The following is a 16,343-nucleotide window of genomic DNA, read 5'->3' on the forward strand; positions in this document are numbered from 1 at the left end:
TCCATCAGACCATACCACACCTCCAAGTCATCCCATCCCCTTGGCATCGCACCCCCAATCCAATCCCTTCACAAACCCAGAGCTAACGAAAAGAACCGTTGAACTAAATTACGACCATGCCAGACGCCGAATCTAACCGCAAGAGGTCGCGCTCGCCCTCCGACAACGAGCAGCAGAAAACCTACAAGCGTGCCAACACGGGCGCAACCGCCGTGGATGGCTCATCGGCCAACGCCACGGGTCCCGTTTCCCAGTCCTCAGATATCAGCATGGCCGACTCTGGACTAGCCACCAGCACCAAGCAGGCGAATGACACAAATTCATCTACTCCCAATTCAAGTCGCAACGATGCTAAGAAGGACGACCAGAAGACCGCCCCTTCAGGCGACAATAAGGACTCAGCGACTACAACGGGCGAACCTTCTTCTTCATCGACCACGACAGCTGCTCCCTCTGCCAACATTCATATGCGCTGTTTGATCGTTACCCAAGACGCTTCCATCATCATTGGTAAAGGCGGGTCCCATGTCAATGAAATCCGCGAGAAGAGTGGTGCTCGAGTGATGGTTTCAGAGAGCATTCCTGGTAACCCAGAACGTATTCTCAATGTCAGCGGTCCTCTCGATGCAGTGTCAAAGGTCATTATCCATTGTCCTTTTCTAGTGTGCCTCTGTACTTATTCATCTTTATCTTCTATGCATATAAGGCTTTTGGGCTCATCGTACGGAGGATTAATGATGAACCATTTGATGTGCCTTCAGTTCCGGGAAGCCGTGCTGTCACCATCAAATTCATGATTCCCAACTCCAGAATGGGATCCGTCATTGGCAAACAAGGTTCCAAAATCAAGGAAATTCAAGATGCTAGTGGTGCCAGGCTCAACGCCAGTGAAGGGATGCTTCCAGGCTCGACAGAGGTTTGTTTCTATTGGTCAACTCCCAATAATTCAACACTGATGTGACCCACAGAGGGTTCTCAGTGTAGCTGGTGTCGCTGATGCCATCCATATAGCAACGTACTACATCGGAAATATCCTCATCGAAGCACAAGAAAAAATGCCTTCTTATGCCAATTCTAATTCTAGCTACCGTCCTTCCAATAACCCACGTGGCAACGGACGCTCTGGTGGAGGAGGCCCCGGAGGTTCCTCATATGTTCCTCAGGGAGGATACAATCCTGGTTCAACCTATGCACCTCACAACCCCCCTACACAACTACAGACCCAGCAAATCTACATACCTAATGATTTGGTGGGTTGTATTATTGGCAAAGGGGGCAGTAAAATCAATGAGATACGACACATGAGTGCCAGCCAGATCAAAATTATGGAACCTGGCGCTGTAGGGCAAGGTGTGAATGGTGCCCCTGCCCCTGCTGGCCAAGAAGGGGAGAGATTAGTGGTTATCACTGGCCAGCCAGCAAACATTCAGATGGCGGTTCAGCTCCTCTATCACGTAAGTGGTAATAGCACTTTTCGTTATTATGTGGCTGATTAAACATTCCCATTAGCGATTAGAGCAGGAGAAACAGAAGCAACTTCGAGTGACTTCGAATCAGAGTTAAAAGCCTAGAGTAAACTATCCACATCTGTAAACGAACACTCAGCGCGGCTCCGACTTCTACTAAGTTTCGGAACCTTCCTTGTCACATTTTTGTTTCATCCTTCTCGTACTAGTTCTCCATCCTGTGTTATCCATCTCGTGTTCCTTTTCCACCCCTCCATGCGTCAATCCGCCAATTTTGTTGTCTGTCTCACCCCTTGCCTCATTTCCTCAATGTGCTTTCTCGGAAATCCATTTTGCACCCCTTTTCTTCAATCTCTTCGTACCGTGTCTCTAAACTAGCTGCACTTCGGGGTGCGTGCTTAGTTTCGTTTGTACATTATCTCAATGTTTCAATCTGTTTAGTTATTACGTTCCAGGCGCACCGAGGCGCCGCACGACGCACGTCGCAGACGATTGATCGTTTTTCAGGTATCGTACATCTTTCGCCGCAAGTTAGACATGTAATTGTTTCATCATGATTTACGCGGTGTAAAGTTTATCGCACATTGCTTAAAATTTCACTAGGAAGCAGATGAGCTCTGAAATATTGTTAGCTCTAATGCTACACGTATCATTCGAATGGATATTCATAGTCAAATTGGTTCCGGAGGTAGTTGGATGCAATTGGCTTAATTCGTCAATTTATGCCTGTGTGCTCTTATATTCACCCAGGCTTCGTGTGCATGTTTTTTTAGTTCAGTTCTGATATCCACGACGGTCATTTTGCGCCTAACATTATCTCCAATCGATTGGTATGATCAATTAACTATATGAATTAGGGCGATGGCAAACAGAGGTTAAAGATAGTATCATTGAAAAAGTCATATAAAAAAAGTAGTGTTGAAAGGGAGAGCGTGATAGTCCCTCTGATACGTTTACGTAATCATCAAAAATTTGGACACTGATCACAGTTGCGTTGGAAGTTCGATCGTTCAACGTTCAACGCTAAACCATTCCTTTATCACAATTTTGCAAAATGGCCTCGGTAATAAAGGCACAAAAAGCCAATGCTTCAAAGGCTGCCCTCAAGGGAAAGGGGAAACGCAAGGCCGATGAAATGGATGTGGACGAGCCTAGCGAGACGCAGGCGGTAAAAACGAAGAAAAACAAGCAAAGAGTGTTACTGCTTTCTTCCAGAGGAATTACTCATAGGATGAGGCATCTTATGAATGACATAGAGGCGCTTTTACCTCATGTTAAAAAAGGTACGGCGGATGGCATGTGCCAGCGACAACGAAGCGCTAAGCACTGGTATGGTCTTTAGATTCGAAACTTGACTCGAAGTCACAGCTGCACCTCCTACCCGAACTCGCTGACCTTAACAATTGCAACAACACTCTATACTTTGAAGCCCGACGGCACGAGGACCTCTATATGTGGGCAGCGAAAACGCCAAATGGACCAAGCATCAAACTCCATGTACAAAATGTGCACACCATGGACGAACTCAAGATGACGGGAAATTGCTTAAAGGGGAGCCGGGGCCTACTTAGCTTTGATAAGGCATTTGACGACAGCGAGTGGGGAAAGTTGACTAAAGAAGTGTTTACTCAGGTGAGTGCGATATCGAAACAGCATAAAGTAGGCTTTTCTGACAGATTTCTTATCTTAATTTATTAGATCTTTGGAGTACCATCCACGTCAAGACGGGCAAAGCCATTCATTGACCACATTTTGACATTCTCCATTGTGGATTCCAAAATATGGTTCCGCAACTTTCAGGTGAGAATCGAGTGGACTTTAATTCAGGGACATCTTTTTGACGTTTGTGTTCCTCCCACATTTAACAGATACTCGAGAAAGACCCACTACAACCGAATGGTCCCCCACAAACGACGCTGGTGGAAATCGGACCGCGTTTCGTGCTTACCCCCATCCGTATCTTCGAAGGAGCGTTTGGAGGTGCAACGGTGTTCTCGAACCCTGGTTCGTATCCATCTCCCATTGTTCAAGGTATCCAAAAGCTAACTAGCTCATCAATGTAGAATTTGTGTCGCCCGCTGCGACGCGCATGGCGCTTAAGAGAGAGAAGGGAGGCAAATACAACATGAGGAAAGATGCCGAGGCGGAGACACAGAGAAGAAGAGAGATGCGGCGACTGGAGGAAAACGAACTTGCAGTGTCCAAGGTGTTCGCGTAAGTAGAGTTGTTGTGATTCTTTAACTGCGAGCCTACATAGGGCCGAGGAACAATGACAGCCTTGTTCTCATTCTCCCTGCAATTGATTATGTCAGCACATCAATGACGTACGGACAAAGGAGGTGTTTGCCTTGGATTTACCTTTTTGGAGACAATATATCTTGTCTCAATTTCTTTTGTTATAATGAACGGCCTTTCTTGTTCTCCCCGTCATAGCAATCCCTCTTGTCTCCTCTCCCCACTCTCTACTCCATTGCCCTCTTCTCTCCGTCATGTCTATGCGTATCACAATACATCCCTTCTCTGATCATCTGCATATGTATGGGCCTTCCGATCCGAGGTGAGCTCCTTATCCTTTCTTGCCTCGAGGCTACTCATTTGCTTTCCTCTAGTTCTGCGTATTCTCTGTCTGGTCATATTTCGTTATCCGTCACTTCCCCCTTTTCTCTTTTTGAATCTCGGCGGACGGCTCGTCTTCTTCTCCAATCGTTAACCATTACCTTCGAAGGCCAGTCTGAGATATTCACTCCAAACACCGGGTATTCGTCCTTGCGTGTTTGCTCAGTCACCCATGAGCTTGCTCCCTCAGTTCCCATTGAGTTGTCGAATGAGGGATGCGAGGATTCTTCAGAACCGTGTAAGCTTGATTAATTGCGCACATTAAGTGGAAAGCATAAATCTCAACATTTCTGATCAGCCGTATGGAATGTCATTTTCAACCTGCCTATTCCCGGATGGCTCCCACCTACAACAACCATTGGAATCGAGGAGCTGGGAACACGATACGCTTTATATGCAACCGCCAAGTTCGCCAATGTAGATGAGGAGCACAATAACTCTTGGGGATTTTCCACATTATGCGCTCCGTTTCGATCCCGCGTCAAGTGCGCAGAGGCTAAAAAGCCTATCGTACTCCACCGGTTCATGGCACCGCCGAAAGTAGAAATTACTGACTTGACAACGCTAAACTATCTTGTCAATTCTACTCCCTCATCAAAACAGCAGGATGCTGAAAGAGGAATTCCTATGGAGGTGCTCTCCAAGATCCAAGTCCTAGCGTCGGTCCCGGAATATGTTGACATTAGCAGCGATATATTGCCGTTGACGTTACGTCTTCGCACGAAAGATCTGGCAGAAGAACATTGCAAGCGGATTCAGTTGACAGAAGTTCACGTTGACATTACTCAGCAGGAAAAGTGCAGGTACCGTATCGGCAACTCTATGCCAACGTACCCACCTTTCTCACCTCTGTCGCTTGCCCAGGTACCGACCATCGTCGACATATCATGCAAGATATCCACTACCGCCGCAAGATCTTCAACCCCCTAATTTGCCACTGCGGGACCCTCACCCAATTAGTTCAGTCTACGATGTTGGGCTCTATGTCTCTTCCGAATTTTCCGAATCAGCCAGTCGTATATTTTCTCTTCTTCCAAGCGAAGAGTCTGGGAGTTATAAACTGTCGACCGATAACTATGTTTTCGCTAATGACGCCCTCAGAGACGGACCTCCTACGTGGTATACTATGGACACCACGGTCCCGTTCATACATGAAAACACGGCTTTCAGTCACGACGATTATGATACATTTGAATGGGGAGGTGCGAAGATCATCAGACCAACCTTACAGGGTCCCTTGTACACTGTTCAACATGAGGCATTGGTTTCTTTGACCTATACCTACGACTTGCAAGATAATAGAGACAGGGTTGCGACAGAGCGGCTGAGCTTCAGAATACCTGTAACATTTGGAAACGTGCCCCTCAAGCCATCTGCAACTGGAGTCCAGAGTCTTGAGAACGCCGATGTTTCCCAACTATCATCACACCCTTACCAGTCAACATCGATACCTTTGCCTGCCTACTTCCAATTATATGATCGCAACGGCGACCGCAAAATTGATTACTCGACACCACTTCCCCTTTATACTCCTCGATCAGAAGCGCCTTTGATGGAGCCAAGTGACTCCCCTGCTGGGAGCACTGACTGCACAAACATATGCAATTTAGGCGCATATCAGAATGGACTTAACACCAACAACGAGAAGGCGCCCACATCCCTTCTTATGGGCGACTCTGGTGCATCCCAGTCTATTTAAATTACTCCATTCCACATCAACGAAACGACGACCACCTGCTTACCCTTCCAGCCTGCTTACTGGGGGGACCTTCGTTCTTTTCCTTTCTAACATGCACATTTTTGACTTATAACGCCTTTCAGTATCGTTTTTCAAACTCGTAAATTCCGACTGTCTTGAATAGTACCTTTCTGCGCAGCTCTCCAACGTTAGGGCGGTTTGACTGCATTGCGATCCCTTTTCCATCATAATCTTCCAGCATCTCTCATTCATCATCATCATCGGTCACAGCATATCAATTTTCCACCACAATTACAATATATCGATTCAAAAAGCGCAATCTACTCTCATCATAAATAATTCTATGTACTATCATTTTATAACACTCATTTCGAATTTAGTTTCAATCATGTTTTGCAACAAACAGCTTTTTGTGCTTCCTATTTTAGATAGTTGTTGAATGCCATTGGTTCAACTCGCACTTGACTTGCAGCAATTACAACCCATAATCTTTGCGTACTTCCCAAATAATTCGAACACGATCAATATGTTCTTTACTTGTGTTGATATTATGCTCGCTCAAACACTCATGTAGCCATCCAGGTCAATCGATGACGGGTGCTTTTTAGGCACCTTTAGGCGAGCCCTTGGCAATTGAACTCAAAAAGTTGAACCAGCCTTTGGTTACTGAGAGGAGCCAGACAGACTTACGAAGACCAAAGGAAGGGAAGATTTGAAAATTAAAATAGTATATTAGGACTCTACAAATTTATATGGGTTTCAAATCTCGCTGTTATTCAATTAGCCGGGCTTCCTCTCTGCGAGGGTGAACGAGTTGCTGAAAGCCTGGACGCGTCCAAAACGCAACAGTCAACGCGTGAGTCACGTGCTCTGTATCATCGACTCGTGATGGTCGTTTTTGTCACTCCCGCGAGCTAAGTCTGCATCCTTGCTGCTATCATGTTCGCCGACTCTGATGACGATGAAATCAGTAAAGCATTGCAACTTGACATAATTTAATTCATATAAAACTTACCTCGATGAAATTTAGATAACCTTCATGGCTTTGTAACAAGCACCTTCCCCCCAAAGGTTGCATCGAAAACTAAGTCTGTTGGCGGCAATCTGAATCAGAGTCGCGCTGAGGCAGGACCATCAAGGGCCACCAACAACGCTGCATCAAATAAACGGAAGAAAGAAATAGGCGCTACACGCGACAGGCAGTCCCAGGACGAAGGGCTGGAGATGATTGTAGAAAAACCTGCAGGTCGCGGGCGACGGACGGTGGCCGATAAACATATACCCGAGGAAGAAGGTATCGCGCGCAGTGGAGAGGACAGCAGTGCTGAAGTAGAGGAGATTGTTTCACCCCCAAATAACAAGTCGCGCCCCGTCACTAAGAAGTCCGCCCCTCGTCCAGGGAAACCCCTTTCTAATGCGGCCAATGGAACGACCAAGATTGACACAAACACCTTGGCCAAGGGTAAGGGAAAGCAAAAGGCAACACTGGTACCCAAGAAACCAGCGCGACAAGAAGCGGAACAAGTGGAGAGCGACGTTGTGGAGATGCCTGTGGACGATATGGACATCGACGATGAAGGCCAAGATAATGTGGATGAACCAGTCATTGCTGCTGCACCCAGCAATCGCCAACTTAACATCAAGCCAGGCAAGTCTGCGAAGGGGCAACCTCCTCTACCTCAGGATCACAAGAAGGATGCATATATTGCACGATTGGAGAAACAGCTGCAGCAGGTAAAGGGCAATCGGCTCATTTTCACTGAAATAACTAATACCATCTTTTAGGCGGAAGACCACATCAAAGAATTGACGCGACAAGTGGAGGAACTATGCCAAGTGCGAAAGACGGAATCTGAACAGCTGATGGAACGCATGGAGACTCAGCATCAAGCGCTCATTGAAGGTCAGAATCATCCTACTCGCTCTATGGTTTCCTATATTAATTCTCCTGTAGCAAAGGACTCGCTCTTGGACGATCTCAATGCACAGCTTGCGAAACGCGACCCCGTGCTTAGTTCTGGCAAGAAATCAGCTTTTGAGCTTCTGACCAGGGATGAAGCGAACAACGAGATGCATGCTTTACAAGAGCAGCTCAAGAAATACAGAGAAGCTCTTCAGGAACGGGAGCAACGCCTCAAAGAACAAGAAAGTGAAATCACAGAATTAAAAGAAGATAGTACGTAGACTTTGCATCTCGTTCTAGGAACATGGGCCTCACTTTCCTTATGTTGATAGAAAGAATAATAAGCATCGAACTGAAAGAAGAAGTTAAACGAAATCAGGAGTTGAACGCACGCGCCCCGCCGCCCTCTTCTTCGCGACCTCGGGGGACTGGGGTCGCCTTTGGAGCAAGTCAAGATCCAAAATATGCCATAATCATCAAGTTTTATGAAGATCTCACCAATCTTATTGTTCCTCATATGAAAATGCAACCTGGAAAGTATCTGGATATGGAAGAATGGGTCTTAAACTGTTGTTATACACATAAAGACGTGATGAAAAAGGATTCTATCTCAAAAAGTATGTATTCTTTTTTCGCGTTGACTCGTAACTGCTCATTCTTCGTCACAGGTATCAACTTTAATCTGAGGCTCGGTTATGAACCTCTCCCCGACGCACCAAAGCCTGTTACTAGAAAAGAAGACCTTGTTCCATCTGTTCATTATATACCATTGGAACTTCAAAACGAATCTCAAGAATTCCGGGACTCTCTTGAATTCCTAGCTGATAAATTTACATTTGAAAGAGACCAGCTTTCTTTGTTTGTACGGACTTTGTATGACTACGTTGGCGGGGAAAAGAATGAAGACAGTAATGAAGAATCTGACAATTCGGTTCAAATTGTAGAATAGTTCTATCGACTCTAATTATTATTATGTATGTAGAACTTCTACCAAATTAAATACCTTTTTAATCTTAGGGATTAAATATTGATGGTACCCATTATACAATCGGCATTAGCAAGTTACCTCTGCCGCTTTAAAAAGCATGTTGCATCCATGTGTTAAACAAATCAGACATGCAATCCAGCTTTCACCCAAATGCGCAACGAAGCTGCATCCTTTGGCTTGATTGCGTCTTTGACAACATAAGAAGCGAAGTGCGAATCAGTGCCAGCCAACGTGGCACCAGCCTGCACCAGCAGATCCACTACATCTTCGTGGCCCTGCCTAGCGGCCTGATATAACGGTGTCAGGTCGCATGTCTAAAAAGACCAGGTACCAAAGGGAAGAACTGACCAAATATAGAGCTGTGTGGCCGAGAGTGTCTCTGAGGTGTACAAGGGCACCTGAACGAAGCAATAGTTCAACAGACTTGGAGCTCCCGTTCAACGAAGCCACATGCAGTGGGGATCTCCCGGAGCCAGTTTCTAGGCAGTTGACAATACCTCCTGGTATCTGATCTTTTATGAAATTGCTGTTAACTAAACAGAACTCGAGGCTTTCAATGTCATCTCTGGCTGCTGCCAAATGAATGAGGAAAGGAAACAAAACGGCCTCCGTTATTGCAGCCTCAGCAGCTGTCCACGACCACGGTGCAGCCACATCCTGAATAGTGCTTGAAGATGCCTCTGGGCCGCTCACACGGATAGCAGGTATTACTGTAGGCGGACGTGTGAGACGGACAAATTGGGATAAGAGTTGTTGGATATTTTCCGCATTTTGCTCAATAATGGGTTGTTGGCCGATCCCGCCAGACGCGAGAGTTAGCTCTCCACGAAGAGGTTCCCCAATCAGGTTACGAACCTCCTTAGATGAAAGTTCTGTTTTCGAAAGGAGATAACTTAATTTGGTTAATGCACACTGGATGCATAAAGTTGAAACAAGGGGATGAACATCATGGGAAGCTCTTTTAAGTAGAAAGAAATACGCACCTCTGGTGTCATATCACTCCCAGGTACGACACCAACTTCCAAGAGAGACCTTCCCGTCTCGTACGCGTCGGATACAGAGCCTTTGGCGCATTGAGAAATTGCGACGATGACAACACCTCGATCACACGCCTCTTTGAGTGCTTCCATTACATCGGCTCTTTGGGGAGCATTCCCAGCACCGAAAGTCTCTAGGACTACTCCCTGAATGGGTGACATACAAAAGGCTCTTATGGTTTGACCCGAAATCCCGGGGAATAGGCGAAGAGTAGCTAAAAGGAGAGTTCAAAAAACTGTACCTCAAGTATTAAACCCACATACCGACATGGGGACTCATTTCTGTACAGAAAGACAAAGGCATGACTCGAATCAAGTTCCCTGTGAAGTCACCAGAGAACTTACTTTTATGGGCACGAAATTTCCGTAAACTAGTTTGTCGTATGACATCTGCCCAATTGACGACAATTTCGATACCGACTACGGCCACTCGTCAACATTGGGAAAGAAGAAAGGGGAAGATTACACATTACCGTTTACAATAGGCGGAAAATTAGGGCTGCTGAATGCACCAAAGTCATACGACGACATCTTCGTCACTCGATTGCCTCTAAACAGGGTATGATTGAAATATAGACAACATTCTGCCATCTTCTATGAGAAGTGGCCGAATATGATCTATATGACGCAAGTACCTGGGATTATATAGTGTCCAGCAATTGTTAGAGCGCCCATGACATTGTCTACAGCATCGTTACGTAGTTGGGATAAAGGTATTTGAGCACCAGTCAAAATCTTAGCAGGCGAAGGCCATCAATAAACCATCGACTATAACTCAGAAGTCATACGCACCACTGTTTTTCCTAGATCCTCTAGAAGAAAACTCAGCGCGCTCGAGGTATAAGCCATAGTATCTGTTCCATGGAGCACGACAAATGCATCGAAAGAATAGTTTAGCTCTATCTCGGTTGCAATACGTATCCAGTCTTTAAAAAAATGAGTATGGAGAAAATGTCTTGTAAATCAGCAGTTACCTTGAATATCCATATTGCTACTATCAAGTAAGGGATTCCACTGTAGTCTTTGCCGATGAATGTTACGAAGAATCTAAGCAGTAGTAGGAACACACTTCTAATATCGCGTATCTGATTGATTTGCTTAAATTTCCTCCTGGAGCCTTACTTTTTGGAGTGACAAGAGTGGGAAGGTGTGCCTCATAAATGTTGTCAGAGACTTGCACGCATCTCGGTTGATTTTTGAAGAACATATTGTTTAGATTGCGGTCGAGTGAATTTGGATAACCAATAGGACGTGATGATCGTACCAATAACGTTCTTGCGAGCGGGTCTTCAGAGCGAGTGTGCTCTACAGTAGGTTGTGGGCTGGATCGTCCGCTCCATTCCCTGAATCCTTGCACAGACGAGGCATTTGAAAACAAGGAATCTTGCAAGGGATCATGGAACCTCGTCTGGCTACGTAAAGTTTCGGTTAGGAAGTACGGCTCTGGCACGTATCCTTGTTGGCCAACAAGCATTCCGATCGTTCCACCTAATCACATTTTTAGCACACTTGATATGGGTACATATTGAACACCAATGAAGCGAGGCGCACACATACCTGTGTATATGACCAAAACACAAGCTTCATCAGAAGAGTGCGACATCTCCATGTTTGCAGCCGAATTCAATGGCCTTGCTGTTAAGTAAGGCTCTTACTGTGAAAGAGGAAACGTTCGATTTGTACTATTCGATTCAGAAACATATCCGCGTTTGGATAATTCTCACGCCCAAGGAGGACTCTGGTGGCCAGTCTCCGTTATCTTGCTGGGGCTTTAATAACATAGAATTTTTAACCAATGTGTAACGCACTGTAAGCGTGTAAGATAGGCATAGACTTACTTGCCAGGCAGTGCCAAAGTCCAATTTAAAGTCCGTACAGGATGTAGTAGTACTCTTACTCTGAAGCATTTGGCATCACTTTTTAATTAGTAAAAAGCTACATCTTAAGAAAATCGGTCTTAGAAGAAGAAAATCTGTTTATTTGACATTCGGCAGTACTGGAGTCATAAAGATGGCGCCGCAGGTGGTCAGCAAGGCCCGATTGCCAACGGCAATCTTTGATGAAGAAATTACGTGGATAGACAGGAAATCGAGACAAGTACGGTGGCGGCGCCTCGATAGCTCCTGTCAATGACTGCGAATGTCCGATGCATCCGATTATGAGTCACATGCTCGCTTAGATCTAATAAATTGGAATTGCTTAAAATGTCGTCTTCGAGTCATCTCCTCTTTCATTATCCCCTACACCCCTCACATACACTTATGGAGGCTATCAAAAAGGTTTTTGAGAACAAAAAGGCGGAGGTATGTGGTATCGTTATTTTATCTATTGCTGGTCCCCATGAATTAACAATTTTCTAGGGCATTCCTGCGTTGGTGACCTTTGTTACTGCAGGATATCCTCGTCCCGAAGATACTGTTCCCATCTTGCTGGCCATGGAGGCCGGTGGTGCTGATATCATCGAGCTTGGTATGCCATTTTCAGACCCAATTGCAGATGGTCCTGTCATCCAGGAAACGAACACAGTGTGTTTTGATCTAAGCATGCGAGCTCCTAGTTTTTTGACAATCGTTCGTAGATCGCCGTTGCAAACCAGGTAGATTATACCACTGTTCTCGGACAACTTCGGGAAGCCCGCAAACAAGGGCTCAAGGCACCCGTTCTTCTGATGGGTATTATAATAAAACTGGTGATATCAGCACTGTTTGACACAATCTGGCAGGATATTATAACCCCATATTGGCTTACGGAGAAGACAGATCTATTCAAGATGCGGCTGAAGCTGGAGCCAATGGGTTTATTATGGTCGACCTTCCACCCGAGGAGGCTGTCGCTTTTCGAGAGAAATGTATCAAATCCAAGTAAGTACATTTTTTATTTCGTATGCGCAGTAATTCAACAAATCATAAAGCCTCTCATATGTTCCTCTAATTGCACCCTCAACGACTCTGTCGCGTATAAAGTTCCTCTCAACAATTGCAGACACGTTCATCTATGTCGTGTCTAAAGTGAGCCATTTTGTATATTTGATTCGGCTTCCAAAGATACCAATCATCACCTTAGATGGGAACCACCGGATCCTCAGAGAAGGTTGCCATGAATAACGCCCTTCCTACCATCATCGATCGTATTCGCGAGTACGCTGAAGTTCCTTTAGCAGTCGGATTTGGAGTCGCCACTCGGGCTCACTTCAACTACGTCGCCGATTCCGGAGCTGATGGTGTCGTTATTGGCACCAAACTCGTTAACGTTATTAAAGAGTCACCGCAAGGGGAAGCACCCAAAAATGTTGAGGCATACTGCCGTGAGATGAGCCAAAAGGGAGAAACAAATCGCGTCAAATCTCCACCAACTGCCCGTGCCGCCAGCTCCGAATCAATTCCTGTTGTTGTTCCTTCTGTTCTCCCCGCACGTTTCGGAGAATTCGGAGGACAATACGTTCCCGAAGCTCTTGTCGATTGTCTGGTTGAACTAGAAGAAGCTCACAAATCTGCCATGGCTGATCCTGAATTCCAGAAGGAACTACAATCGCATGCCGGATATGCAAATCGTCCTTCACAAATATACCTCGCCGAAAATCTCACCAAGGATGCTGGGGGTGCAAATATTTGGTTGAAACGTGAAGATTTGTACGTTACTCACTCGTTTTAATGTGCCATATGCGGCTTCATTGACTTTGCAATCTGTATAGGAACCACACAGGTTCCCACAAAATCAATAACGCTTTGGGACAAGTGCGAGCATCTTTATTTGGCCAACTAATTGTTAATAACCCATTTTATAAAGATTCTGCTTGCCCGGAGAATCGGAAAGACCAGAATTATCGCAGAAACAGGTGCCGGCCAGCATGGTGTTGCAACAGCGACTGTTTGCGCTAAGTTTGGAATGGAATGTGTTATCTACATGGGCGCAGAAGATGTGCGACGGCAAGCTCTAAATGTATTCAGGATTGAGATGCTAGGAGCAAAAGTTGTTCCTGTTACTTCAGGATCATGCACATTGAAGGACGCTGTAAACGAGGCCTTCCGTGACTGGGTGACAAACCTTTCTACGACGCATTATTTGGTTGGCTCTGTAATTGGACCTCATCCCTTCCCCACCATTGTCCGAGATTTCCAAAAGGTCATTGGTCAAGAGATCAAGGCTCAGATGTTGGCCGCCCGCGGCAAACTTCCTGATGTCGTCGTCGCTTGTGTTGGTGGAGGAAGCAATGCTATCGGTACGTTCTATGATTTTATTGGCGACAAGAGTGTACGTCTAGTTGGGGTGGAAGCAGGAGGAGAAGGTTGGTTTGGATTACGTTAATTGTTTGTGGACATCCCTCTGATCAAGTTTGATGCAGGTATTGACGGAGACCGACATAGCGCCACACTTTCGATGGGGCAACCGGGAGTACTTCACGGTGTTAGAACATATATTCTACAAGACAAGGCCGGTCAAATCATCGAGACGCACTCAATCAGCGCTGGATTGGATTATCCCGGCGTTGGACCAGAACATGCTTGGCTAAAGGACTCTAAAAGAGCAGAATATGTTGTCGCCACAGACGAAGAAGCACTTCGCGGTTTCCGTATGCTAACACAAAGGGAGGGAATTATTCCTGGTAATGAAGAAGAGTCCTTATTGTGTAAGCAATGGTCTGACTAGTAATTGTAGCCCTTGAATCTTCCCATGCGATCTGGGAGGCCGTCAGGATTGCCCGCACCATGTCGAAGGACCAGGATCTTGTTGTGGTATGTTCTCGTCTATTTCAAGTTTCGGGGACCGTTTTATTTAAATATTTTGTCAGTGTTTGTCTGGCCGAGGTGATAAAGACGTTGAGCAAATTTCTCAACTTCTTCCCAAGTGGGCGGATATTCTAGACTGGCATGTTTCTTCCCATGCCGTTGGACACACAACAAAATTCTAAAGGCGATATATTGATCAACAAGCATATATAGAGATCGTAAATGTATAGCACATCAAAATATATTCATTCCTAGCAAATGGATCATTCGCGTTGCTAGTAGATAATAGCTGTAGGCTTAGGCGATTGAGGACCCTGACTGATTACCCAAATCGGATTTGAGATCAATATGATCGAAACAACAACAATTTATGACTCGGACAAAGCAATCATTCTCGCATCTACCACAACCATTGGTAGCTTTGAACAGCTGTATCGAGACCGTAAAAGATGGTGTCAGAACCTCGCAATGCAGCGGCCAATCGATCCGTAGAAATCCTTGCGTCTAAGTTGAGACGGCGGTCAGTACTCTTTGTGCTTGGAACAGCGATCTTTGCCCTCAATAGCCTCAATCATTAGGCAGATCGTTGGCTCAAGGGCTACTGCACTGGAAACTTTACTTGTATTGCGTCAAGTCATTGCAAAGGCGAGATTTTCCAACCTGGAACAGTTAGTGGCGATTATCCGAGATGTTGGGCGTAGATTGGTGGATGCACAGCCGAAGGGTATGCCTTGTGTTCCACTATCCAAATCTATGAATCCATGGTTGATGATGCTGAAGAGCACTCGGTCGGGAACACTGTACGAAAAGTTTTACATCATATACGAGAAGAGTTTCATGCTGCTACCCGAGGCGTTGAAGTATCTAAACCCGCTTCGTTCTCAATTTCAAAGTTCGTGCTGCAAGGCCAGCCACGGAAACAAGTTGCAGTGCAGAAATCGGAAGTCAAAGGAACGCTCAAAGAGAACGATCCGGACGATCCAGATTCGTTCGCCAGAGGTTTGAAACCCGTGCTTATGGAGGCCATACAAGATGTACTTGACGAGTTGGAAACGGTGTACGATAATGTGTCGAGAAATGCAAAGGACCACATACATTCCGAGTACGCCTCCTCACCGATATGCCAGAATCACTGTCTCATGTTGTTTTCAGTGAAATCATCCTGACGCTTGGAATGTCAAAAACAGTCGAGCAGTTCTTGAAGGCAGCAGCTCATGTCCGTAATTACTCGGTGATTGTTGCAGAAACCGCACCATCGTGAGTGGGTTCCCAGCATTTCGAAGAGCATAAAATCATACATTATCACAGATATAACGGACGTGAGATGGCGAAGTCTTTGTCCTCTTCTGGAATATCTACATTTCTTGTTCCTGATTCCTCCATATTTGCACTTATGTCGCGCGTAAACAAGGTCATACTGGGTGCCCATGTTATTCTTGCAAATGGAGGGATGTTTGCTGTCAGTGGGTCGCTAATGGCGGCCACTGCAGCTCGAGCACACAGCACTCCGGTTGTCGTGTGCGCCGGTCAATTCAAATTAACACCACTGTGGAACCTCTACCATGAATATGGCGCCTTGGATTTTGGCAATCCCAGTGATGTCCTTGGCTTCGAGAACGGAGACTTAGTCGATAAAGTCGACGTTGTAAACCCATATTACGATTACGTGCAACCAGAGTTGATCGATGCGTATATTACTAATGAGTAAGCTTTACTTTTCTTTGGTTTCATGCCGTCTCTAACATTCTATGTTAGCGGCGACCATCCTCCATCATCAATATACAGGTATACATCCTGATAATCGACGCGTCTTCTCGAATTAATTTTTGACTTTCTCCTAGGTTGTTAAAGGAAACATATGATGATGAAGATAACGAACTTTGAAATAGAAAAACACTGTAAAATAG

General features: G+C 45.6%; 6 protein-coding genes across 6 annotated transcripts; 5 read left to right on the top strand and 1 right to left on the bottom strand.

Moving 5' to 3' along the window:
* Window positions 1–116: 116 nt before the first annotated feature.
* On the top strand, window positions 117–1,563 carry JR316_0003359 (RNA-binding protein rnc1; the record flags this gene model as incomplete). The annotated part of the gene is made up of 4 exons (XM_047889132.1): window positions 117–638; window positions 707–916; window positions 969–1,454; window positions 1,510–1,563. The coding sequence occupies 4 exons, from the start codon at window positions 117–119 to the stop codon at window positions 1,561–1,563; spliced, it is 1,272 nt and encodes a 423-aa protein (XP_047751506.1).
* Window positions 1,564–2,520: 957 nt separating this feature from the next.
* Window positions 2,521–3,684, top strand: JR316_0003360 (Ribosome biogenesis protein brx1; the record flags this gene model as incomplete). Its single annotated transcript, XM_047889133.1, has 5 exons — window positions 2,521–2,749; window positions 2,809–3,098; window positions 3,165–3,266; window positions 3,335–3,470; window positions 3,530–3,684. The coding sequence occupies 5 exons, from the start codon at window positions 2,521–2,523 to the stop codon at window positions 3,682–3,684; spliced, it is 912 nt and encodes a 303-aa protein (XP_047751507.1).
* A 277-nt stretch (window positions 3,685–3,961) lies between these two features.
* On the top strand, window positions 3,962–8,633 carry JR316_0003361 (uncharacterized protein; the record flags this gene model as incomplete). The annotated part of the gene is made up of 10 exons (XM_047889134.1): window positions 3,962–4,023; window positions 4,076–4,320; window positions 4,381–4,885; window positions 4,947–5,761; window positions 6,566–6,637; window positions 6,812–7,515; window positions 7,567–7,684; window positions 7,736–7,957; window positions 8,017–8,301; window positions 8,353–8,633. The coding sequence occupies 10 exons, from the start codon at window positions 3,962–3,964 to the stop codon at window positions 8,631–8,633; spliced, it is 3,309 nt and encodes a 1,102-aa protein (XP_047751508.1).
* A 161-nt stretch (window positions 8,634–8,794) lies between these two features.
* Window positions 8,795–11,318, bottom strand: JR316_0003362 (L-asparaginase; the record flags this gene model as incomplete). The annotated part of the gene is made up of 11 exons (XM_047889135.1): window positions 8,795–8,959; window positions 9,021–9,584; window positions 9,656–9,924; window positions 9,974–9,991; window positions 10,055–10,129; window positions 10,183–10,293; window positions 10,345–10,444; window positions 10,502–10,635; window positions 10,684–10,723; window positions 10,779–11,197; window positions 11,267–11,318. The coding sequence occupies 11 exons, from the start codon at window positions 11,316–11,318 to the stop codon at window positions 8,795–8,797; spliced, it is 1,947 nt and encodes a 648-aa protein (XP_047751509.1).
* Window positions 11,319–11,970: 652 nt separating this feature from the next.
* On the top strand, window positions 11,971–14,618 carry JR316_0003363 (bifunctional tryptophan synthase trp1; the record flags this gene model as incomplete). The annotated part of the gene is made up of 11 exons (XM_047889136.1): window positions 11,971–12,012; window positions 12,070–12,234; window positions 12,288–12,381; window positions 12,432–12,570; window positions 12,621–12,717; window positions 12,773–13,338; window positions 13,401–13,443; window positions 13,496–13,994; window positions 14,052–14,312; window positions 14,366–14,442; window positions 14,499–14,618. 11 exons carry the CDS (start codon window positions 11,971–11,973, stop codon window positions 14,616–14,618), a joined length of 2,103 nt encoding a protein of 700 aa, XP_047751510.1.
* Window positions 14,619–14,885: 267 nt separating this feature from the next.
* Window positions 14,886–16,320, top strand: JR316_0003364 (putative translation initiation factor eIF-2B subunit beta; the record flags this gene model as incomplete). The annotated part of the gene is made up of 7 exons (XM_047889137.1): window positions 14,886–14,956; window positions 15,015–15,160; window positions 15,217–15,538; window positions 15,589–15,693; window positions 15,745–16,140; window positions 16,192–16,221; window positions 16,278–16,320. 7 exons carry the CDS (start codon window positions 14,886–14,888, stop codon window positions 16,318–16,320), a joined length of 1,113 nt encoding a protein of 370 aa, XP_047751511.1.
* Window positions 16,321–16,343: the final 23 nt, after the last annotated feature.

The sequence above is a fragment of the Psilocybe cubensis genome, chromosome 3 (assembly GCF_017499595.1).
Source record: "Psilocybe cubensis strain MGC-MH-2018 chromosome 3, whole genome shotgun sequence".
NCBI lineage: Eukaryota > Fungi > Basidiomycota > Agaricomycetes > Agaricales > Agrocybaceae > Psilocybe > Psilocybe cubensis.